Source organism: Strix aluco, chromosome 4 (assembly GCF_031877795.1).
Source record: "Strix aluco isolate bStrAlu1 chromosome 4, bStrAlu1.hap1, whole genome shotgun sequence".
Taxonomy (NCBI): Eukaryota; Metazoa; Chordata; class Aves; order Strigiformes; family Strigidae; genus Strix; species Strix aluco.
The window spans coordinates 122575420-122601489 of NC_133934.1; the positions used below are offsets into that span (position 1 = coordinate 122575420).

The 26070-nt window shown below is 38.5% G+C and overlaps 1 protein-coding gene across 3 annotated transcripts in view; it reads left to right on the plus strand.

Annotated features, from left to right (window-relative positions):
* The window catches only part of PPM1A (protein phosphatase, Mg2+/Mn2+ dependent 1A), a 36002-nt gene extending 20665 nt beyond the window's left edge, over positions 1 to 15337 (plus strand). For all 3 annotated transcript variants that reach the window (XM_074820912.1, XM_074820914.1, XM_074820913.1), the window contains exons 4-6: positions 2366 to 2474; positions 5033 to 5090; positions 7460 to 15337. In XM_074820912.1, the coding sequence (XP_074677013.1) occupies positions 2366 to 2474; positions 5033 to 5090; positions 7460 to 7489 (197 nt within the window). In that variant the 3' untranslated portion in view covers positions 7490 to 15337. The remainder of the gene's footprint in view (positions 1 to 2365; positions 2475 to 5032; positions 5091 to 7459) is intronic.
* The last annotated feature ends 10733 nt before the right edge of the window (positions 15338 to 26070 follow it).

Here is a 26070-nt window from a genome sequence, read left to right on the forward strand (position 1 = left end):
GTTTGTGGTCCAGAATCATAGCTACAATAAATAATGAAGAGACAGCAAGTGTGGAGAAGCATCTTTGTGCCATTACTTGCAATAAAGCAGTGTTACTCCTAAAAATATCCTGTGAACTTCATGGTAGAAGTAATCAGTCATTCCAAAATGTGTTGCTATTACTTGCACTAATATGTGTTATTGATGTGTTGACTCAAAAAAGAAACTTGTCTAAAGCTTTTTTTCTGTTCTTGGTTTTTTACATAAAAAATTCCAAAATAGATAATCCTTGCAATATTTATACCTATATAGAGATAAATAATATAAAATTAGCTGTTATATGTTCCTTCCCATATTTTCACAAAATCGAAGCTCTGGCTTTTTCTTAAACTTTGTGTGAAATTCCCATTCAGAATATGAAAAAGCAGATATGTTTTGAATCCTTTATTTTAGGGTTGTAAGTACACTTTTCCAGTACTTGATACCATGAAAATGTGTAGAAGGTTTAAAAGTAAATTAAAGGTTGGGAGGGAGGGTTGTAAGATGTATTGAAAGAAGATAATTCCAATAAATTAAACACAGCTAGCAGACCGACTCCATTTGTTGTGTCTTCAGTGTTCATTCAGTCTGTATCTATAGTTTTATCAAAATATAAATGTATTCATTTAGTAGAGACTGTATGTTAAATGTACTACAGTTACAGGTTGTGAAACTGTGTAGTATAGGTAAACTATAAATTCCTTATTTTTGTACAGCAGAACTTTAGCACTAGCACAATGTAGAATCTACTAGATGTTCAAAATTGCACAATAAAGGAACTTGGCAAACCAAATCTGAGATCTTTGCTTCTTATTCAGATTTAAGAGTGGTAGATTATTTACTAAATACTAGATGGTAAAAAGAATTTTGGCTATAGATTTTGAGGAAATGGCAAGTTTTTGAGGTGTCTGTGGTGTGTGGTGTCATGTATTTAAAATGTAGGTTTTGAAGTAAACAGCTTTAAAGCTTTGTGTTGCAGAGTTTGACACTGGTTGAGAGTTAGACAGTGTTTCCACTGTACCTTGCAAATAATTTACACAGCCTGACTGCAAAATAGAGCTGATGCTTTTTGTAAACACACACAGCCCTGAAAAACTATTATGTGCACAAAAAGTAATTCACGATTGTTTTTCATTTTTAAAGTAAAAAGGACTGGTTACCTGTTGGTTTTGAAAGCTTTTAATGTGTTTTATCTCACTAATTAAAAAATGAAAACTTGGTCTGCTTTTCTGGAATTCTCATTTAGGGCAAAAACTGAATGCTAGAGTGTTTTTCAAAAGTGGTACTGATGAGTTTCAACTACTTTTCAAGCTGTGTAAATGCTTTATTACATGAGGAATAGTGTGCATGTACATATGTGCATGTATATATCTGCATGTATGTACGCATACTGTATGTGTGCTGCAGTATTCACTTGAAGATCAACAGCACCAAGCCTTAATTCATATCTCTTATCATTTCTAAGAGCTCATGTTTACAGAGAAACCAATGTTTACAGAGAAACCAAAGAAAAATGTGCTTTTTCTTTAAATTTCACAAAATCCCTATTTAAAGAGTGACTCTTCAAGGGTGTATGGTCTGAAATCTCTTGAGTTCAAATAAAATTGTGTGCTTATGACTTGGAAAGAAAGGAAACCAAATCAGGCCTAAGAATAAAGTTAAAAGAATTAATTTCTTAGCAAACGTGACTGGCTACAGTACAGATTCTCTTCACCAGAAGTTGGAGTGGATCAGCCTTAAGTAACTGCTCAATGTTCACACATCCCCTGAGTTGAGGATGGAACTGTCTCTTAGATGTGATGTCCCTGGCTTTTAATTTGTATGTAATAGTTCCTAAAATTTGCATGTTGCTGTAATGCAGTGAGGTACAATATTGGGTAATATACATACAGCCATGGGAGTTGTTTTTCATCTGCCTAACCTTTTGTTTCTTGAAAATATTATGCTTTCTATGATGGCGATAATCTTTTATCTTCTGTTGCAGCGATAAAGCTGATGTTAATATCTGCCTCATGCCCAGGGCATTTTGTTGGGAAGATATTACAGCTTCTATTACATCTAATGTATAGCAGAAAAGCCATTAAAGATTTTTTTTCCCCCACTTTTATTAGATAGCTGTGTATTTCTAAAACCAGTGTGCATGTTAACAGCAGTGTATCTTTGTCAAATCTGTTACAGGTTCTTATGGAACCAAAGTTAACAATTGCCATGTTGAATATGGTCTGTCATCTTTTTTTATATATATATATTAACAAAAGTTAAGCTGCCTTTTTATAAAACTGAGTGTTTCAATCTTTTTAAGTTAAATTTGGACTGCACTTACAAAAAAAGTACTTCTGATTCCCAGAGATCATAAAGAAGCAGGGTGAAGGAGTCCCAGACTTAGTCCACGTGATGCGTACGTTAGCAACTGAGAGCATCCCAAACCTCCCGCCAGGGGGTGAATTGGCAAGCAAGTGAGTTCACATCAGTGTAAATGTGGTTTTTGATTTAAATCAAAACTTAACTGTAAGGCCACTCTTAAAAGTGGGGGGAGGGAAGAAGGGTACAGGACAAAAGGTGATGATCTGTTCTCCAATCTTTATTACTCAGTTGTTCTGACTGAAAAGGACAAGCATAAGAACGGAGCTAACTATGAATCACTACTAAAATTAAATGTCAAACTGTAGTTTTGGGAAGGACTGAGGGTTTTTTAAGGGTGGCCTGAGTGTGTCTGTTTTTTTGTAATTAACTGGGTTTTCTGGGTGGGAGGTTGCATTTGAAGATGCAAAAATAATGCACTGACTGTAGTAATTGGGTATGTAGTTCTGCGCTTCAACAAGAAGTGATATGCATACGCACATGATGTTTTGCTTGGCAGCTTTCTTTTCTTGTCTGTAGCTAAAGCAATGTTGTAATTTCATAAAAGTTTGCTTTTGTATCTCTGCTTGTGACAAATCTGAAAACAGATAGAAGTCTGTCAGAGAAGTGGGAAGTTAAATTTACAGCTTTATATAGGCTGGCTTTGTCCTTGAAGAGTTCATGTTGATGCTCTGTGGCTTTTCAAATCAGTGTTCAGTCTTTAAGGAAGCAATGTGCTTAGCTTGTTTGCACGCCAAACCAAATGCTTTTTGGTTCAAAAGATTGTTCAGGAACCTGGGCTGTGTTAAAATGGATTGGGCACATATGGTACAGACTATATTTTTAACCCTTCAGAGTATGATTTTTGTATTGTTACACCAAAACATGAAGACTGTAGGTATGTAATTGAATAAATGATAACTGAACTGTAAAGATGACTTTGCAAAACAAAATTGTTCTTATATGAACTGTTTGACTAGGAAGAGGAGAGATGGCAATTTTAAATATAATAGCAGCATCTATTTAGGATGCGTTGCTGTAGTCTTGAAGTATCGATGAGTCAGTTACTCATGAAATACGGCATACAAATTGATTTTTCTCAATTTCCTTTGGCTAGCAGTAGCATCATGGTTGTGAGGAAGTGCTGAAGGGACTGACTTCTGTGGGATTTTATGTTTTAGTGATACTAGTTTGAAAAGGGAGTGATAGAAGTATGGATTTAATTGAATGTTGGTGTAACTCAAAGCACTGCTGCCAATTTGGAAGGAAAATAATGCCTTTCAAGAAACCTGCCTTATTTAGAAGCAAAGATACATATTTCTTGAAAGATAAGGGGAGCTTTCCAGTTCATATGTGCGATGTACTTTGTGTGTAATTGCTTGGTTTTATTGCTTTAAATTCAGCCTCTTCTTCCATGCCCTATAATCATTCACTAGATTCACTATGATGTTTATACTGCTGCATGGTAGTTCCTCACTTTTCAGTGTTACTGGATGATTATAAAGCCTATCATCTGCTTTTTTTCTTCTAATGCACCCCTTTGTGATTGCTCTGCATGCATTCATGAGCAGTTAAAAGGTTGTTCTTTGAAGTTTGTTTTGTATCGCAGTTGTAGTCTGCTACTTCATCATACTTCGTTCTGCAGAAAGGGGATCTGGAAGAAAGTTTCTTTAAAAGTCCGATCTATAATTCCTGTCTTTTACTCCCCTCTTTCCTTCCTGCACCCCCTCCAAAGCTGTTTCTTTATATGCTGGGTAAAGCAAATACTTCCTCTTCCTTCAGCCTCACATTGGTCTGGGGTTTTTTTGAGTATCAATTTTCAATAAAACTTTTTCACCCTGTGAAAAAAAAAAAGTCGCTCATTTACATGTTGTTTGCAATTTTTCTATTAATATTTTATCAATATTTCCTATCAATATTAGAAAAGCCAAGAATACCAGAGGTGAAAGTTAATTACAGCTATCTTAAATATGCAAAGCAAATTTATTTAAAGGAGGAAACTGTCAAGAGGCTTGAATTAATTTTTTTAATATTTTTCACCAGACAAAATTATTCTCAGTCTGAAGATACAATACATAGAACTGCTATCTGCCGTTTAAATTTTTTTGAGGAAAAGTTGCGGGAGAGTGTTGGATGTATTATTGTAACAGAGTATTGCTTTGCTTCAGAAATAATTTTTCCAGGTTTGCACATGGAAAGTACATTTCAGAGTGTAACATGAACAAAAATGTACTTCAGAGTGCAATTTTTGCACATCCAGAAAACAAAAAAAATATATTCCCCTGTAAAAGTGCCATCATACATGAAGTACTACTGCAGTGTTCATCAGACACACAAATGGCCAGGGCATTCAACATCCATCAAGCTTTCTGATGCCCTTTGTCAAAGTCAAGAGACATAGCACCAAGCAGCATTGCAGCCCTCTGAATGTCAGATTGTGCTCTTCTCCTGCTAAACTCTGGTATTCAGCCTTGTTTTTCTTGAACCCAAAAGGTTTTAAAGGATGTGGTAGCTGTGTTTGGTGTTTAAAGACACTTAGTGCTAACTTGCAGTAAACTTGTTTCTGTGAATTAAAAACCTTTTAAAGTTTGACTTTAAAATTGTACTTAGGGAATTTGACTTTAAAAAAAAAAAAGACACAATCTTAAAATCTTGTGGGTTTTTTTTGCTTTAGACGGAGTGTGATTGAAGCTGTTTATAACAGACTGAACCCCTACAGGAATGATGATACTGTAAGTATCCTTTCTCTTGCATTATCCTTCCCCCCCACCCAAGTTATTTTAGTTGTTTTGTAAAGAAACACATTGCTAGTTCTTGTTAAAAGACCCCTTTCCCCAAAGAAGCAATAGCAATGTTGTGCTCTTTGGTCTATGTTTTGTAATTGTTTTCTGCTGCCTTCTGCTGATCATAGTTTCAAAACTCTGGTATGGCTGATTCATTTGGCCTCTGGAATTTCATTATTTGAATCCTGTCTGGGTTTCCAAATGCTTTCCTGCCAAATAGTGCAAAAAAGTAATGTATTATGGGAGACATTTTCCCCGAATACCAAGATGAAAAAGGCTATTTTTGTAGGTTAAACAGATTTGTAACTATATGCTTTAAGGATATATTAATTTTCCAAACGGACTGTGTAAGCACTTTTGTTCTTCAGCATAGAGCATCTTACAGGAAGCATACAGCTTAGGTTCTTATATCTCGGTAATTGGAGACATGAATCTGCTGTCAGTGGGGGAAAAAACCCAAAACTAAATTATGAACAGTGATCCCAATTGCAGTCAGATCACTGGAAATAACGTTCTGTCACCAGAAGTGCTGTACTTCATAAAGCAGTTAAATTGATCCTTTACGTATCTGCAAAAATTACTTACATGCTTAATGTGACATGAGTGAAATGCATCCAGACATAAAGAATTGTGCATTGGCTTTACAACTGGATGCTAGTTTATTTGACAGTTCTTACTATATCTTTAGCATAAAAATTCCTAAATAGTGGCTGAAAGAGGATACTTTACCTTCAAAATACATTCTAGAGTATGTTACTGGTCTACAAATGTACAGTACACAAACTTCTTTGTTTTGTGATGATGTTGGCAACTTGGATACAGAAATTTGCATACTGAATAGTTGGCATGCAGCTCCTGTGTTTTTACTCACTACTGCTTTTATTCTTCATCCTTGCACTTGAAACAAACACAGCCATTTTGGTCTTTCATATAATTGCTCTCCTTTGCTACTTCTGGTCTTGAAGAAAAAACTGGAGGTGGTACTTTTGCAAAGGGTAATTTTAGTGAAATTTTTTTTTAACTACTCCTCCGTGCCAACTGTTCTTTATGGTTTGTAATGAATTCTGTGTGCAAGTTTGAATGAAGGGTGCAGAACTTTAGTGCTAAGAAATTGTCATATGTGGCATTGCTAAGAGACTTAATTAGCCTCTTTTCTCTGGAATCAGTAATGCAGTGCCTTTAAAGAGGAGTAATATTTCTACCTCCTGTAGTCTTAGTAATGATAGGGAAGCGTAGTTGTGGAAGCACCAGCGTACGCTGTTGTTGAAGCCCATCATGTCCCTTAATTATTTAGGGGGAGGTAGCAGGTAATGCTGGAACAACCAAAGATTGCAGTACAGAACCAGTTTGCTCTGATGCCTGTGCTACTGACTTCGCTGTTGCTTCAGCTGCTGAGCTGTGGTCCTGCTTCTTAGTTGTGGTGTTAACCTGTGTACCCAGCTGATGAGGCAGTTAGAGAAAGCTGAATATAGAACAGTCTAAGCAAGGGAAACAAAACGGACATGACACAAAGGCCAATGGACTAAAAAACTTACTAGAATTAAATATTTGATTTGTACTAGAATTTTTTTTTTAACTGATAGCAGGAATCAGTTAAACATTTTTCAGGGGTGTGGTACTTACTAAAATCCACTGTTTCTTGTGGGCCTAAATGGACCAAATTTTAGGGTTACTCAAGTATTGAATGTGTGGTTGTAATGCCATGTAGTGTGGCCACATGGTTATGAATTAGAGCACGGCATGTGTCTGCTTCCAATTTTTTTTCTTACTTTTTTTTTCCCTTGCGGTTTTATTACCATCCAAAATTAGGGTTTCCTGCAGTTGCCCAAACTATACTTATCTAACCTTAAATTGTAAGTGTTAAAATTGATCTGAATTATAACAGGGTGTCAGTTGATGACTGTGTCTTCTATGCAGTGAGGGAGGGTTGAAAACACAAAAGGGGGTAATGATAATAACAAATGGCGTGAGGCACATCCTGCTCCGTTAACACACCTGTGTAGTAAGTGTGTCCATTTTGTATTACTTCTAACTACTCTGGGAATGCTTTTGAATAATGTTCCTAGGATATTATTTTGAGGATTGATAAGGCTATTACAAAACACTTGGTCAGATTTTGAAGTGTCTTGGTACTAATGCTTCATTAATTAAGCATATATGGTTTTTAGATACTTCTTAAATGCTATTTCTGAAAGGGGAGAGAAAACAGACTCCTGAAATGATTTAAATCTTTACCCTTTTCAGTCTGGATTATCTAGAAACTGCTCTAACTATGGGCACTCCAGACTTTAAAGGGTTCCTTCTTTTTTTCTTTTAAGGATTCTGCCTCAACTGATGATATGTGGTAAAACTGCTCATCTGGCTGTGGAGTTCACGTTTCGTCCTTCAAATGAAAGTGCAGCCCAACCTCAGTCACCCTTCTTAACATCCATCCTCAACCTTAATTAAAGAAGGAAATATGATGTGTTGGTGAGAGTGACTACAGCAGTATGACATCTAGCCCAGGAACTGATCTTTTTTGTAAAACAGACTTCTGTAAACGTGATTTCAAACCATAATTCATGTTGTAAATCAGACTCCAGCAATTTATGTTGTATGATTTTGTTTTTGTAAAGTGCAATTGTCTTTGTACAAAATGCTCATATTTAATTATGAACTGCTTTAAATCACTATAAAGGTTAGAAGAAATGTTTGGCTTGTGTGATGCAACAATATATATCCCTTTAAATTCATGTTGTGGTTTTGGATTGCAAGGAGCAGCAGCCTAGCCAGCTAGGTGCTCAAGAGGTGCACAAAACTGTAAAGATAACTTTTTGTTTTATATGAAAGCTGAACTTTTGGGCAACTTACCAGAAATTACAGTGTGTGAATTTGCTTGGCAATGGAAAAATAACTGAGTAGTGCACATTCTTCAACAAACGTATCTTGTTTTCTTGGACGCACTCCTGCTCTCACATTGAGTTAAAGGGAGTTCTGATTTTGACTTCAGTGGGAGTTAAATCATGCCCTATTAATAGTATTGTGTTCATACACGTATGAACCTTGGGATTAGAATGCCTTGATTCTTTGCACCTCTTTTTTTTTCATTAACCCTTACCTGAAACTACTAATCACTGAGCTCGAACAGGCAGCTTTCTACATACAGTAGGAGTCTGCAGCATTTTTACAATCCTGATTGGCTGGGTCTGCTGCTGTTCCAAGTAAAATACTTTGAATTCCATTTTATCAATAAAGCTTGATTTAACAAACAAGAAATTTATCCATAAATGTGTAATTCCTTTTTTCCTGCCTTTTAAAATGTCAGTGCCATTGTAAATGATATTTTACTTGTGGAAGAATATTTTTATTAATTGGTAGCCCATTTTTAAAATGGGAAGGATTTTGATTATTGCCCAAGACATAGCCATATGCTAGAGGATGATGTGGGATTAATCCGTTACCCTATTTTTTACAAGTGTGGATTTTTTCAGGCTTTTTGCTGTTTGGTTTTTTTTTTTCCTCCCCACTGAAGATGTGCATTGGTTTGAATTTGCCTACTGTTTGATAAAAATACATTTGTCAAAGCCTGACAATCTTTAACATTTTATGGTGTGTGTTTTTAATTGACCCACTTAGAATGAGAGACTAGTGGTTAAACAGTACTCGTGATTTGAGATATAGCATGTTGACTATATTTAACTGTTTGTTGTTTAAAATTCTAATTTAAAATTTTATAAGATAATAAACTAATTTGATTTAAGCTTAGCTTTCTCCCATTTGAGCATACAAAAATTAAGTTTTCAAGTCAGTCGTGTTTGCAAAACTGCTGTTTTGTGCACCTTGTATTGTCATTTTGGTTGAGAATATTGTATTTAATATGTAGTTTACTCATTTAGTAGGCAGATTCCCCAAAAGGAAAATCAGTAAAACAAGTAGATTGTAACATTTACTGCAGTTAAATGGAATCAAAACTTGGTGTATAATTACTTTTTGATAGGAAAATGTAGTACCATGCATTTTGCTATATTTGTCTTTCCCTAACTTTGAAATATACATATTTGTATATATAGCCTTAAAACTAATGCAGAGTTAGGGAACACTGAACAGTGAAAAAGTAACTTATAGTGTCTTGGAACTAAGTATAGTATATACCAGCAAACTTTTCTTTTATCCCTCTTGTCTATGTGGGGTGCTTAAACGTAACTTCATTGTATTCAGTTTGTAATCTGTTCAAGCATGAATGAAGAAAACATAAGCACTATTTGTATTTATAAATTTATAGCAATTTTTGCTTAAAGAACCAGTTCCTTACCTACCTATGAATAAATGCTTAAAATGTCTAATTTTGTTGTAGAGTGCAAAACTATAATAATGTTAAGTTATAGCTTCACAGCACCTAATTAACAAGCATATTTAATAAAACATGGTGTATTAGTGCAAAAAGCTAAACTTAATGTAGGACTAGGCAGATAAAGTTCTGTCCTTTCTCATAGAGACTAAAGTTTAGTTTTGGAAACTGCAAAACCTTGAACTGGACTGTGGAACCTTTGAGTTTTAAACTTTAAAAATCGGAAGCAAAACTGTGGTGTGAAAAGCCATACTTCAAACCATAATCACTTAAACTGTCTCAGTGACAAATGATATATTTGAAGCCTCTTCTTATGAGGTCTCCTAAAGGTTAGAAAAAAAATAATTCTGCTATTGCTACAGGCGATGTAACTAGGTTTGAGGGTAGTGGAAGAAAGCCCGTTTCAGGCCTTTCTCTCTCCCACCTATGTTCAGCGTTTTGATGAGGTCAGAGCACTGAATCTATTGTGTATGCATAAACACTGCCATTTTAGATACAGATTTTGATTACAAAATATACGAGTTAAGTGTATAAAGCATCCTAGAAAAGAGACAAGCTGTACTTTTCACTGCTCTGAAAAGAAAAAGGCACTTTTGCACCTTTGTGCATCTCCTTCTTGCACCAGAAATTTTTTTTAAATGCTAAAAACATTAGCACCTCAGGGGCAAGGCAGCAATTTTTTTTTTTTTGAAGTATTGTGTGCTATTTATTTCCCTCTTGGAAAAAGATTCCTGTGTGACAAAAATGGAAATTGTGTGATGTTAAAAGATGTATTTTTAAATACATGTTCAAATAGGATGGTCCCAATTTGCTTGTTTTTAAAAGGAAATTACATTTGTAAAGCTACTTTGCTTCGTATGCCATGCGACTTTGTTTTCCTTCTACATTTGACAGCTTCACTGCCTTCAGTTTCTGTGAGTTTTGTTATAGTCAGATTAAATGTTTCACTGATCGTTCTGGGAGAATACCTGTACTGCTTTATAGACAACTGTTTCAAGTAATTCTCGCTAATTCAGCATTGAAATATGTTCAAGACAGAGGCTTCTAAAATGTGTTTTAAAACCAGTGTTGGATCAACTAAATGCGATTACATTAAGTAGGGTCCTAGATTTGCAAGGCTTTGTAAATCTGTTGTATCAATAGAGTCCCTGGTACACGTGGTGGGGGTGGAAATCTGCAGATCCTGTGCGAGTTATGAAGCCAGGGCCTTTCTCCTGGCTTGCTCTTGCCTAGCCAGGAAGCAGCACCACAAAGACCTTGATGCGTGGCCATCATTCATTTTAATCTTCGGCAGAAGTCAGAATCAGAGAGAGAGATTTCATCTGCTTGTCACTGAACTACGCTGAATTGCGGTTGTGTCGTACTAGTGGGCTGCCTGAATGAATATTAAGCAGCAGATCAGTAATGGTAGCACTTACCTTGATAATTGTTGCAGGTGCCAAAGCTAATCATTTTAACATGTATTTACAATAAACTGACTTTGGTGTCCATTACATTGCTTATTGCAAAGCTGGTACTGTCTCAACTGTATAGGTTAAAATCAGCCATTTTGCTGAGTTCAAGAACTGGAAACTTAAAAAGGTGATTTAACAAAATCAGGGAACAGTTGTCACTTCAACTGATTCCCTGATAAGAATCCCATCTTAATTTGATTCATTGGGAAAGGATAGACTCCCTATTGCATTTCATTTTTTTTGTAATTTATGAACTAAGGATATGGTTTCGTGATTGACTTATATCAAGACTAAACTATTTCTGTAAGTTTGCCCCTATGCCCTTTTTGTGCCGGCACTCATGCTTATGTGGCCATGCAGTTAGGAGAAAGAAACTGTGCTCTCCAGCTGGGTAAGTTGATAATCCAGCTATGGGATGCTGGTACGAGGGCAAGATGCAGAGTGGGGAGGCAGGACTGAGAGCAAAGATATGGTTGCACCACCCCTTCTGCCACAGTTTGGGAAACCACACCTGAAACGCAGATATATGATTGACCTGTGTAGGGAGTACTGAAGCCTTTGCAGATCTTTCTCCACTCTAAAGACAAACATTTTGGTTTGGTAAAAGTTCTTAAAAGTGGAATCATGAGACTGGTTTTAATGTTGTCTTGTGTATGAGTTCCATGCTGACAAACTTACTGTTCGTTCACTTTCTCTAGATGTATGTAGCTCTGTCCTGTGGGATGGATGGCATGGCTGCCACAATTAGCTTAATGATACGGTTGTTACAGTTTACCTTTTTTCAGTGTACATCAGGATTTCATCATGCTGAGATGTTCACCTTCATCTCTACCCGCACCTTCTTGAATTGCTTTTATGCACAAATGACTTGGTATATTTAAATTTCTTGATATTTAAACTTGCCCATGTCTGAAATTGGCTAACCTTTAGTAAAATGTTACCCTTTTCCTCATCGTTTGGCAAATACGGTATTTTAATACAAACTTTATGTACCTTGCATAGGTTCAGAAACAGCAAAACTGTGAGAGCTATAGAGCTGTAGAAAATGGAATTGTTACTCTGTGCCAAGCTTCATGAGGTGTGAAAATAATGTCTCCTAGATAACTAGAATAGCTCCTTGTTCCTAGTGCTACACGTGTTTGAGATGATGATAACCTGAGCCTTTATATACCAATACATGGTATAAATCTCTGCTTGGCTGGATAGGTTTTTTAATTCTTGAAGTGGTAAAAAGAGACTCCACACGTGAATTTCTAGGATGCTGTAGTGCATAAAATGAATGTGATTCCTGCTATAAGCTGTAAAAATGGGGCAAAATTTAAAAACAATAATCTGGGGCTAAGTACTTTTGACTGACCTGTCTGTGAAATACTGATCCAAGAATTCAATCTTTTGGTGAGCTCTTCTCAAGCTATCTCTGGAGTGTTTGCACTGTCTGCAGATCTCTGCAGACCCAGGTGTGCACCTTCTGAAGCACTCTGCAGCCCTATTTTGCTTAATAATGTTGTTTTGTAAATGAGATAGTAGTCACCTGGGCCATGGCATTTGTTGACAGTTCAGGAAGCTGTAGGAAAACTTAAAGCTTGTCTTTATTCTCATGGACCACTAAATGCTTTCAAGTAGAAAAAAAAGAATATACAACATGCTAAAAGTTGAGTTTACATTATCTCCCACTGAAAACACAGAAAAATCTACAAATATTTCTACTATTTACTTAATACGTGAAAAAAATCTCTGGGGCTTTAATCTCCTGATTGTATCATAGTTCTTGCCCTATAGTGATCTAGCCTCTACGCATATTCCTTGCTTTATCTGTGTTTTTATTTGATGTTCCTTTTGAGTAGCAGTAAACCAGATCGATTTTTTTTTTTCCTCACACCCTTCTAAAGTCTTTGCTTCCAAGCTAAGAGAACAGGAGTGATAACAGTGTCTTAGGAAAGGGTTTTGGAGGAGGCTTGCTGTAAATGCAACAACAACAACAAAACCCCTAAACTTTGCAACCACAAAATTTGGGAAAATGGGTTTAACTTTAAAAATGCCTTTTATAGAATTAATGAAATAGTTTTGTGCTAAAAGTGTCAAAACTGAAGTAGAGGTGGGATGACAGGTCAGATTCCTAGAGTACGTATTGTTTTATGCGTAGCCAGATTTTTACATTTAACTTTTACCGATTTCTGCCCAAATGCTTAAAATATCACTAGGCATCTACTTTTTTTTAAAAAAAAAAAAAGAAAAAGAAAAAGAAAACAAATGGTCTTTACTACTGTGTAACCAGCCATTTATTTGCAAGGGCAAGTGATGTGTTAGATAGTAACATTTTCCTTTAAGAGCACTACATCTACACTTCTCAGCTTGCTCAATGACGTTCAGCCAAAACTGAAATTCATATTTGCTTCCCTTAACTGTATGGCTCTGAAGAGCTGGTGCAAGCATGGGATTTTTAGAGCTAAAGTAGACAGGGCTCTCCATACATATTGAGTAAGCCTCCAGAGCTGAAGGAGGAGCCATTGTTCTTTCTTTGGAGAAATATCTTTGAGAAGAAAAATGAGAAAACTGAGACTGGCGGGTCATAAAACAGTACATACTTCTATCAATGCCTGTAGACTAAAGTCCAGAGTTTAATTTCACTTGTGTTACTGAATTCAACCCAGTCTGAGCAATGGAAATACTGAGTAGCTGATTTCATTTTCACTGTTGGGATTTCAGGCTGAAGCACAGTATTTTTGTTCAAGCTACAGGGGAAAATTAAATTAAGATAGTCTTGGGAAAATCAGGCACGTAACTTTACATCCTGCTGACGTTGATGGAGCTTTACTCACAATATATAAAGTTTGACCATGTATTGTTGGAGCCTTAACTGTCCCACTTTTCTTGGAATGAAAAAGAAACATAATCTTTATTCAGTTTTGGTTTTGAAAAAGCTTCTCAAAGCCAAAGGGAAGAAGGTGGTAATGTTAAAATGTTAATTGGAGGTAACAATTCCATAATTCTTTAAACATGTAAGTCAGCGGTTTTTTTCTTTTAAACATCAGAAGGGCACAGTTTAAGAGATTTGGTCTTTGATGTAGTGCTTTTAGCTGTAAAGAATAAATAAAAGGATGAAACCCAAAATGAGTTACCCAGGATGGAAAAACAGTGAGACCCTAAAAATGTAGGAATAAATGTGCTGAATTTACATTTTTACATTTACATTATTTCCATGTCCAGTGACGAACCTACTGGAAGGATCTTTGTCAGTGTTTTTAGGGAAACTTTGTATTCTTGCTGAGTGTTTGATGCTAGACTGGCAAGTCAGCTGTCAATTGAAATTTCCAGACTGTTAAATTGGAAACTGGGCATTATCCAACAGTCCCCAGTACGTGAGACGCCGCAGTACCTGTCACCACACCTTTTGCGAGTTAATGCCGTGCAATTGTTTGATGCTGGAAGTTGGGATTTCCTAGCATACGTTTTATTGCTGATGGTGTGATTCGCAGTGACCTTGAGTACCAAGAGTTAAGTTGTATTTATTAACCAGATCTAACTCTTTGGTGCCAGGAATCTAGTTTTTGGAGTAAGTGCTGGATTATGCAAATGTTCTTGGAAAATTGTGCCGGGTAGTTCACAACTTGGAAAACTAAATGCCTAGCAACAAAGGGTTAATATGAGACAAAAGCCTAGATTCTCCTAGCCAGGGAATACTGGATATTTGAAAACTGTGAGGTTTGATTTCCAGAACTGACTGCTTCATAAATCTTTCAAAGCAGAGATTTTGGTTTCTAGCATCTGTCTTGTTACTAAGACCACGTACAAACATGCTGAATTAGAGAGTTTTCACCTGTCTTCTCACAGAATTGACTCCACATCGTATCATAAGAGTCTCATTTGTAGTGACATGCTGTGCCTGTCTTTTTAGAAATTCATGACCTCTTTATATCTATTTTGTGGAAAGTGTAACTTTTTTTCATTGATGACCTGTATAAATGTGTGTTATGAATGGAGAGATTTAAGCTTGAAAAGCATGTTTGCAGATTACACAGCTTCATTATGGAATTTATAAATTTAACAGAGTAATATACAAGAGCATAACTATTTTCCTTAAGTAGAATGTATAACAATATATAATAAATTATTCTCCACGTAGTTCACCCACTATTTACAGTTTTACACAATTCAAACTGTGTGTTTACAGAAAGTTCAATAAATGTATATTTTGTACTATGTACAGATTCCTGGTCCCAAAGAAAATGTGTGAACTTAGTTTCTAACTTAACTTTTGAGATTGTACTTTTTTTTTTTTTGTTTGTTTGGAATCAGTTGAACAAACTGCGTCATGCCTGTCAATGGTGGAGGCTTGCATTGCAGTAAATGGGAATTGGAAATATTTCTAATCTACAGAAGTGATTCCACTAAATAAAACAGGCAATTACATCGTGTGTGTGTATTTGAGTGGTATGCTATAAACCATTTTCACATCGTTTTGCTGTTATTAATTTACAAACTTTTCAGGCCTCCTTCAGTTTTCTGATTCAAGCTAGTTATACTAAAATGGAATATTGAGTGCTTATTTTAATCATTTTTAGTTACGGTAATAAAAATCCTCCTTTTCCCAGTTTTTCCCCTTACACATTGAAATTCCAAGACAAAGCAGCGTGCGCTTGGCTCCAGCCATGGTGTTCCCCAGAGGCCACCTGGTCTGGAGTTTGCAAGAGAGCTAGGGATTGATTAGGGTGCCCAAATTCTGGAAAACCAAGTCACACAGGAGCAAAATGTATTTGTGTCTTCTGCCTTGATTCAGCCCCGTAAAACAGGGGATAGACTTTTGTAATATAATTTCTAAGAATTTAAGGATGCTAAAGGCTAAAATAAATCTTTACACTGGTTTTAGCATTATTCAGAAGGCAAATGAGCCTATATGTTATCTGTTCATATTTATCTTCTCTGGAAGTCTTTATAGACAGAGAGCTGGTAGGATTCTGACGTGGACTATAAAAATGAAACCAGGGGAAGGGGCAGGAGGGTACTCTGCTGTCACCTGTGACCTGGAGCAAACTCGTCTCTTCTAAAGATTCAGTCCCATCCCTTCAAGGATTAAAAATCGGAACTACCAAGTTGTGTAGCAAGATGAGGGAATATTTTCTGTGGATTAAAAAACTGAAATTGCCGTGATATGATTGGCTATTAGCCTTGGTTTACATTAATGGAGCCAACATGGGAGACAGAGTATATCCCTTTGTTTTCTAGCTCAAAGTTTATGGAGAGAATGTTTTATCCCATCTGATTGGAAATTTACATTTTAGTGTATTTTTTCTCAAAGCCAAAGAATAATATACCTCTGAACAGCATTGTTTGTTAATTTAAATATTTTTTTAATCTTGATGTGTAATAATAAGTTTGAATGTCATTGGAGCTGTTTAGATAGAAATGTTAAGCTAACTTAAGGTGTTCATTGTGGCTGAATTTAATCAGACAGCATTTACATGAACTAATTTAAAAGAGGTAGAACCCTGAAGCCCAGTTAAATCATTTAACTGATTTCAATTTTAGATTTCAGGAATTTTTAAGTATATTAGAGTATATTCTAATGTGATGTTCTGAAGGAATGAAGGTGAATTTGGCAAAGAGTAGCAGGAAGAATTGTTTACAGTTACTGATAGAAATAACTAAGTTGATTATCCCTGCAAATATGCATACACAGGAGAGGCTCTGGGAATCGAGTGAACTTGGTATATGGCTCTCATTTGTGAGCTTGCAGGACTGGGAATTCATCAATATATCGAGAATTCATATATTGACTAAGTTAATGTGTACTTACCAGTTTTAGTGCAAATTTTCCAATGTTTTTACTGAAAGTGAGAGAGCTTAAAATTATCTGCAACCTTTCAGAGATCCTACTTATGAGCCACACCTGTGAGAGATTTATTTTCTTTTCCCAATTAGCAACTTTTTCTGGTGTTCATCCTCTAAGAAAATATTTGCTAGCCAGGTTTTTAATCCTGTTAAACAGGACTGAAAAATTTTGCTGTGACCTACCACTTAGACTTGAATTAAAAGTTTGCTGAATAGATGTTCAAACCAGTGAGTTTATTTGTACAGTGGAGCAGATATGAAGTAAATACAATTAGCTGTATGTGCTTTCTTTACCTCTACACCTTAGTAGTAGAGGTGTCTGTGACACTGTCCAGTGTCCTGCTGATTCTCTTTAGGAAGTATCATCTTGCCAAAGTCGCATCACAGCTCTTCCTCTTTACTCTGAAATGGTATGTCAGTTTGCTGCTGGCTCGTGAATACCGAGTTTAACTTGGTGAGTACAGTCACCTTCCTCTGGAACGTGAATCCTGCCCAATAAACTATAAGAAGGTAAGGATAAAACAGCTATGTAGAATTTACTTCAACAAAATAATTCAAGGTATGTTACAAGCATTAAAAAAAAAAAAAAAAAGGCATTTAAGGAAACAAAAGCTTTTCTGGACTGTTTTTAAAATGACTTGTGGGGTCCCTAGACTAAGATCTAGACGGTAGGAACAGGATATTTGGACATGGCCATCCTCCAGGTCTTTTGCAGCTGTGCTGCTTTTTTCTGCATTTCCTACTTATCCAGATTACTTTTTCCAAAAGGTCAGAAACACATTGAAGAATAATTTATTGTTTTTGTAATGTTCACCCCTGTCATGGATGTAGTGGGAGTCTGTTACCTGAAGAATATGAAGTGACACAATCAAATCAGTCTTAATACTGATGTAAGTATCCTGAAGTGTGCACTTCAGAGTGGTTTTGGATTTTTTTGCTGTTTTTCCGGTCTTTTGTTTATTTGGGGGATTTTAATGCTCACCTTCAGCTATCTTAGAAGACTATATACAATTGGAATAGGAAAGTATGTGAAGTCACCCTCCAGTTGGTGGTTGTTGACTCCCAGTAATGAACTGGAAACTGGCAGGATATCAGGAATCAGTTTCTGGAGAGAAGAAAAAAAAAACAAAAAAACAAAAACAACAAACAAACAAACAAGAAACCACCCCAAAACAAAACAGGAGGCTGAAGGCTTTTGCTGAAAGTATTAGCAGTTAAGTGTACAGCGTGAGTTGAAATAGTGTAAGTATTTAATTACAGAAATATGTTAGCTGAATGCTTTTACACTCTTAAAACTTACAGGAGTTTCATTATGAAAACTTTACTGTTCTGTTAGGAAATATTAATAGGTGGCCAGCCTCATAGGCTGAACCTTGCCCCAGTTTCAGATGTCAAGCTGAGGGTGAGGGTCTCCATTTACCTGCATCTGAAAACTTCAGCACAGGCATGAGTTCAGTGCTAGAAGAAAGCTGCTCCAGGCCACAGCCCAGCTCTTATGATCTAATAGCTAATACAAAGCTTTCATACTAAAATTTGATAAGGGTCTGTACTTATCACCTTGTTTCTAGGTAGACTGTAACCTCTAGCCTAATTTTTATATTCCCTGTGTACACAAATCAGCTGGGTCTTGTTCTGTGGTTGGTTCTTGCTTTGCTTGCAGTGAAGTACATTCCTTCTGCTGCCTTTCGCACATACCTGGTCCCTTTGATTTTTCTTCTTTAACCATCTCTTTTTGGCCTGAAGCTGCCAGACTATTCTGTAAAAGTCTGCAAATCCTCTAGGTGTTGTTACATTCCTTCTTTCATCTGTGTGCATTCTCTACATTTTCTCATATTAGGAATAGTGCATGCTTGCTTTCTATACCACCTGGTCTAATACGGTTGAGGCTCTTAGGTGCACTGCTAAAAAGCTAAACTTTCCCCTCTCTACAGGCAGCTAATTCACGCTGTAGTGTGAATACCTTGTCTCAGCTTATCTGACCGCGCATAGACGTTTCATCCATTTCCACTTGGTAGGTCCTGCGCTGGCAGAGCCCTGCAGCATATGCTGAACATTCAGTCCCAGCTGAAGCCAGTGAGCTTCTCGCGTGCTTAAAAGTAAGCCCATTCATATGTTGAACCCACAATTCATTTCCTCTACCGTTGCTATGGGTTTTTCTGAAAGAAGAGAGAGAAACAAAGGAAGACACAGTTGTATGGTCTACATTAGCTAAGGCAAAGAAAATTAATGGAGCTACTTTTGACCTTTTTTATTTTTTTACTTCAGTATTGCTTGACTTCAAAAGGTTTTTGCACTGTTGCCTGGAAAATGTGTTTAGTCTAGTGAACTGGTGCTGGTGTATCATGTTCATGTCTGAGAAGTGTATGTTTTTAAGCGATGTAATCCCTGTGCTCCAATTTACAAGTTTTTTTAGAAGTAGTGATCTCCAACCTTATTCTCAATTCCTTCATCTTTACCAGTTTAAAAATGTTTTTATATGGTTAGCATAAATATCTTTTGTGCTTTAAGCACTGATGGAGAGAGCAGACTCAATGTGTATCACTAACCAAGAACTTTACTAGTTCTCCTGCTCTAATGAGGATGATGGCAACAGCTCTCAGAAGCAGAGTCTCTCCCAAGTAGTAACACAATAAGGCTCATTTTTCTATGTCTGTTGGAGCATCATGAGTCTTAATGTTGCCACTACTTTGCTACCCAAATCACATGTAATGGTTCTCTCCTGTGTTTGAATGCTCTGCTCACCGGGAGCAAAACCTTTCGTTCTCACGCATTGGTTATGGCTTACACTGCCTCAGCAGAGCAGCTTTAACTGGACAGTAGTTACAGATCCCGAAAGGTGCAAGTTTAAGTGCAAAAAAGGAGACATTGGCAATTGAATATACCAGATAAAAGTTATCCCATTTCACCAGTCCTAATTCTCCTGTACTTCTAGCTAGAGAGAACCTTAAGACAAAAACACTGGGCAGCCCAAGCCTTCAGGCCAGCTGTCTCTTTTGACATATATTTCATTAGGCAGTTGTAGTTCCTGAATTACACACGTTCTTTGTCTATTACATCGTGACCCCTAGCACAGCTGGTGATGTTTTTTTGAAGGGGAGGAGGGAAACTGGGGTTCATCTATTTTGATCTCATGAAAATCAAATTTTTATGAAAAGAAAGCCATTGTTTTCCTCTCCTGGTCTGAAGAATAGCTGGGAGGGGCTGTTTCCATAGGTCCCCTTTTGCTAGCCACCGTGAGGATCTTGGGCCAGGAACCCTCATACATATTAGCTCAGAGAAGATGTAGTTGTTTTCCTTTTGCCATGCACAGATAGGGTCATTGACTCAGCTGAATAGCTGACGGGCTTCTGTAATCGATTTTCAAAACAGTCTGAGGTCGTTGCATACTGCGCCCTACGGCATCCCAAGGATTTGTATGTTGTGTGCTTTGACCTGAATCTTTTTCCCCTCTCTCCAGCATCCTGAGGTAGATCTGCCACGCTTTGTTGTCCCTCACAAGCGTCTGGGGGGTGGTAGAGATTTGATCTGAAATTTTAATTAATGCCTAGAAGTCTACATGTAGCATCAGCTTTTGGCTTTCCACCACCCAACCTTGGGTGTCATTGCGCCTAATTACAGCCCTGATGGGGCCTTTGCGTGATGTGTTCAAACTCTTTGGACCTGTTCTGGCAGCACATTCACAAAAATATTTATGAAGCCACAAGACCAGACCATAGGTCTCTAAGATGGAGAGAAAATACATGTTTTGAGTTGTGCTCCTTGCTTCATTACAAGAGAAAGAGATAAAGGCATTGCTTTGCCTGGATCCCTGGTATCAGCCAATTAACTGAGCGTACAAGAGAGCTTTCTTATTCGTTACACTCAGCTCAGAATATTTTGTTTTAATTTGATACCTTCATGAGTTAAAATGTTTATATGGATCTGTCCATGCATATGGCTGGTGCTTTACAGTCAAACATATCAGAAGACACTAATGGAGTACTTCTCACAGCAGAAATTTCGAAACGAAAGAAATTCACACAAAATAAGTGTAGGGAAAATCTGCAGTGAAAAGAACCTTAGAACGGGAAAAGATGATGTGATATTTCTCTAGATTAAATCTTAATTAGATTAATATTTGCACATTTGCATACTTATGGTTAATATTTGATAGAAGTATGAAAACAAGATAACTACTTTTTAAAACATAGTTTGTCAAACCAGCTTATTCCTGTATAAATGTCCAATATGGTCTGTGTTTAAATGGAGTCACCCTGCTGTCAAAAACAGACATAAAAAGTCTCAAGAGCATACCCAAGCAAATACATGCCTATGTTTCAGTCTCATTTAGGAGCACAATATCTAATTGCAAAAGTGCTTTTGAAAACTGTATTAGGAATTTTCTCCACTAGCAAGTCAGCTATTTTGTTTGCAGAAGTGAACAATGGAGAACTGACCTAAATACACACAATTATGCAGGAAATTTTGCTTTGGGGCACGAAATGGAATTGTGGGCTGGGTATGAAAGTTAATTTGAATTTCAGACCAAGTCCCAACTGTTGCAGAAGGGAGAGTCAAAGGAAACTATATTTGAGGGATTTTTCCAGCCAGCTGTGAACACTGAATTTTCTTGCAGTAATCTCCTTTTTATAAATGAGACTTGTAAATGCTTGTAAAATAGGCTGTCACTACTGAAGTTTTCTCACCCTCTTTCCTCCTGTGTTTCAAATAATTGTCTGCCTATTCTCAGGGAGATGTCCTAGAACAGGATGGCCTCTTTCTTCTGGTTAGTGGTAAATGCTGGATCTGGGCTGTTGCCACTAAGTCTGGCTGCTGCAGAACTGAGCGTAGAAAATGTACCCAGTATGAAGACAAGGTCCAGACATCTCAGCCATAGAAATTTGGGCAAAAATTTGAGGGTCAAAATGCTGCACTTGCTTCCTCTTTCTCTTTGCAGACAGGGTATGCTGTCCAGAACAAAAAGCAGCAAAGAGAAACAAGTTAATGAAAAACAAAACAATCCATGTAATGAATGGGAAGAGGCCAGAACTGTCTATTCATCTCAGCTGATTATAATGCAGAATGATGAAAAAATAGCAGAGGAAACAGAAAATCAAAATATAAAAATTAATAGAAAGTTTATAGAAAAATAAAATAGAATTAATAGAAAACTAATAGAAAATCAAAAACTGGTGGTCCCCTAGTTATCTACAGGCTAAATCTGTATTCTCTGATAAGGAACTTGCATTTGCTGTAGTGCAGCCTCTTACCCGTTTCTGTGCTCTTTCTTTCAGCAGCTGAGGAAAACCTCTGAAGGCAGTTGTGGGGTGACCTGGCGAAAGCATGGAGAAAGGGGCAAGCAAAAGCCTGGTGATGGCTTATATATTGAATGGAGTCCTCATCCCACTGGTGGGCCCAGTTCCTACAGTGCTTGGGATCAAGTCCAGTTTGGAGATAGGCAGGTTTTACTGCTTTTTTTATACTATCTCTTTCCAGTTTAAAATAACTTGTCCATGGGAGAAATTTCTACTGCATCAAACAGCAAGGCTGAGTGTTATTTCAAATGCCCTCAAGAAGTGTCCCTCAAGAAAATAATTTTCCAGTGCTCCTGTTTTTAACTCGCTAACATGTCTCAGTGACTGCACAGATGGTCCTGGGCATGACCAGGTGCTCTGGGAGCTCTGCAGGTAACTGCAGGTTTATAGGGAGAGGGTGGAGGTGATAAGAAGGAGGGACAGATCTTCATTTGCCCCAGAGGGAAGCCAAACTTCTCCCATATTGCAAGCTACACCTTGGGGCTGTGCACGTGCCTTGCTCATGCCTTAATTTCTTTAGGAATAATTATGCTTGGCCCCACTTATGTCTTACAGTTCATACAGATGGAGGATATAAAAACCCAGTGATGTAATGTCTCCATTTGAAACATCTGCCCACTTCCTCCTCCAGCCTGCGGGTCAGAGAGAGCCATGAAAAAAAGGCTCAAGGACATTCCTCCTGCCTCTGTCTGATTTCTGCCTTGATAGGGCTCGGACCAATGTTGCTTCAATTAATTTATTTTCTTTTAAAGCACATGTTTCAAAGCACTTCAAAAGCTGGATTCCCTAATCTTCAGTAGATCAGCATGAGTCAGAAGCATCTGCAGGAAGAGCAGAAAGGTGCCTCCATAGCGTATTTCACAGCAAGCAATGGGCACGCTCGTGTCAGAAGGAGCAGTGCTCTAGCAGAGTTAGGGCAGACGGCAGAAGGGGCTTTAGCAGGAGGTTGTGCTGAGTTCAGCAAAGCTGCCTGCTGGTGCAGCCAGCAGCACGCAGCTCTCCAAGTCTGTTGTAAGCTGCTGCTTTAGGGATATTCAGATGAAGCAACTTCTGTACTGCTGCCCTCCCCTGAATTTTCTTTGTGTGTTTGGTAACAGACTAGAAAGCAAAAGAAATGGAAAAATCATAAAAAATGAATTTTTATATGTGCAGAAGCACGCCCAACCCTTCCTTTCCCTGCTGGGGATCTGTCCTACAGCACTGCCTGTAATGCCTGGTTGAATGGCTGTGCAGTGGGGACTTCCCATGGCAGATGTCAGCAGGACTGAGGTTTTGTGGTGGGACTGGAAATCTTCAAGCGTCTGTGCAGCGTGTATGGCAGCGGAGCCGAGAGCACTCTGCTGAGGCAGGGCCGCCGCTGCTGCAAAGCCCCCAGCAAGCCTACCTGTCCAAGACAGACTTCCCCGTACTCTAACAGGGCTTTCATGGGTGGCACCTCCCTTGACCTGCCAGCAATGCTCTGCCTAAGGCATGCCCGTGAAGACATGTTCCTAGCCCATGGTCAACTTGGTGTCTCTCCAACAGGACCCACAGGTACTTCTGTGCAAGGCTGCTTTCCAGCAGGTCAGCCCCCCGCCTGGACTGATGTACGGGGTTATTTCTCCCCCGTGCAGAACTTGGCACTTCTTTGAACTTCATGAGACTGCTGTTGACCTGCTTCTCCATCAGCTTCCCTCTGAACAGCAGCACAACCCTCTGGTGTATCTACAACTCCTCCAAATTTTATAGCACTTGCAAACTTGCTGAGGGTGCACTCTTTCCCATCACCCAGGACAGTAATGAAGAAGTTAAGCGGTCTTAGCCCCTATATGGACCCCTGGGGTACACCACTTTTTCGGGTGCGATGTGTGAGCCATGGTGTTTTGACCCTTCCCTGGTGTATCTTTCTCTGGCCTCCTGGTTGGAGGCCAGCCTAGGAGCAGTGGACTGCCATTTTAAAAGGGCAAATTTGGGGCAGGATCACAAGAAAGCATGGCCAGCGTATACTGCAAATTCACTGGGAACCAGAATTGCTTCTGAAAACAAGCGACCAGGGCTCCCACTGCCTCCACTCAAAGTCTAGATGAGACAACAGAGGCTGGGGGATGTAGGCTGAAGTTGAACAAGCAGGAATTTCTCCCCTCTAGCATCCAGGACTCCAGGTTTAGCACATGCTTTTCAGGGAAGAGAAGCAATGAGAAGTGATGGGAGAGACAGTGTTTATCTGGCATCATTGTCTCAGTATTTTTATTTGCATCTCTGTGTGGTCCATGACCTTGGGATTTTTCTGGGAGGAAAAGACAGGAGGCACCTTTGATTTAGATAGGTGAAAGTGTCACATGCAGTGTCATGTGTGCTACATAGCCAGGGCTAAGAGGGGAGCACTCAGGCTCCCTTCATCCCCCGGTTCATCCATGCCTGGACTTGCTACCTCAAACCAAATCAAAGGACAGGAGCTGCAAACCGAAATAATCCCACTTCTCACCTTCCCCTCGTTATTGTTGTCGCTGTTTGTTTGTTTTACAGCAGAGCCCAGGGGCATCTGTCATGGATCGGCCCTGGCCAGGGAGAGTTCCTGGCCACACACAAAGGGACAGGTCCTGGCCCGTGTGGGTGCAACAGGCAAATTCCAGGAGCTTCAGTGAAACAAAGAGGCTGCGTCACGAGTGCCATGAGACCTGAGGTTTCACAGCATTTTTATTACTGCACCTGACCCTGATTTCAGCCATCAGCAAAGTCTAGGACAACTCCGTGCACACAAGGCCAGACCATGCAGTGTGAATCAAGCAGCGATGGGGCGATCTCTGTTACCAGCTAGGAAGGGAGGGGGTGAATGCTGCTTGAGTTGAATACCCTCCATCAGCACTGACAACCCTGTCAGCTAAAATCTTTCATTAATTTAAACCTTAAATAGGACCAGCAGCGTTTACCCGAAGTAATGGCACAAAGCAGCGTGGTTGCACACAGCCGTGGGCTGCTGCAGGTGTAGTTGTCTGCCAGCACTGCTGCCATGCTCACGGTTTTTATATGACCCAAGCCTTCTGTCACCAGGCACCCTGCAGTCAGCTCTGTACAGTCACCTGGGGTTAGAGGCAGGGAGCACTAATACCCTTTGTTCACCGGGTAAATTCTATTTCCCTTTCCATTGTGCCGTGCCGCTTGTCAATGTAACGTTACACCCAGGGTAGGAGACTTGTACAAAGAAACTTCAGTGAAGGCTGGCAAATTACAATCCTTTACTTGTTGAATGGGGACGTCATAAGAGATGGGTTGAAGCAATGCACCTGGTGTAAATAATTACATGCTTGAAATGGGGGAAAAGGGCTGAAGGCAAGCTAAATGCCAGGTGATTGTTTTGGATGGCAAAGGAAGGACTTTTCATGCGGGAAGAACAAATGCTCTGCTCAGGAGTTTGCTGGTGATGGAACGATTAATCTTTTCTCTTTTCCTCCTCATTCTTTCCTTGACTTTTGGGGGGTTTTGTTCATCCTCTGCTACCTCCCACTTTTGTTCTCATTCCCAGAACAACACCTGGAGGTAGCGGCTGCCTTCGGAAAGAAACCCCACAGTGGCTTATTCCGACCAAGATTGTATTTCAAATAACCTGTGTCTTCATTTTTCCCAAGACCCCTTTGATCTGCAAACTATGCTTTAAATAATTGAAGCAGGAATCTGAACTCCAGTGATTTTGCTTTACCAGCCATCTGAGCTGGATTTCCTAGACCTGCAGCAACTATGCTGTACTAAACTAATGTGGTAAGCGATGGTGGTGGTCCTTGACTTGCACAGAGATGTGTAATCCAGCTGAGTTTACCATGATCAAAGCTCTTTTTTTGGCAATTCTCTGTGCCTTCTGCCACTGCAGGACTCAAACAAGCTCATATGGGTGAAATATGAAATACAGAAACATCCTTTCTTGGGAAAATAACACTGTACTCTTTCTTTTGAGAAGGACAGGAGGATGGGATTTTTAGGGGTCTCTCCATAAACTGTGATGCTTAGTAATGTTTGTGCAAACCAGCAAATGTTCATCCCAGTTTCATCCC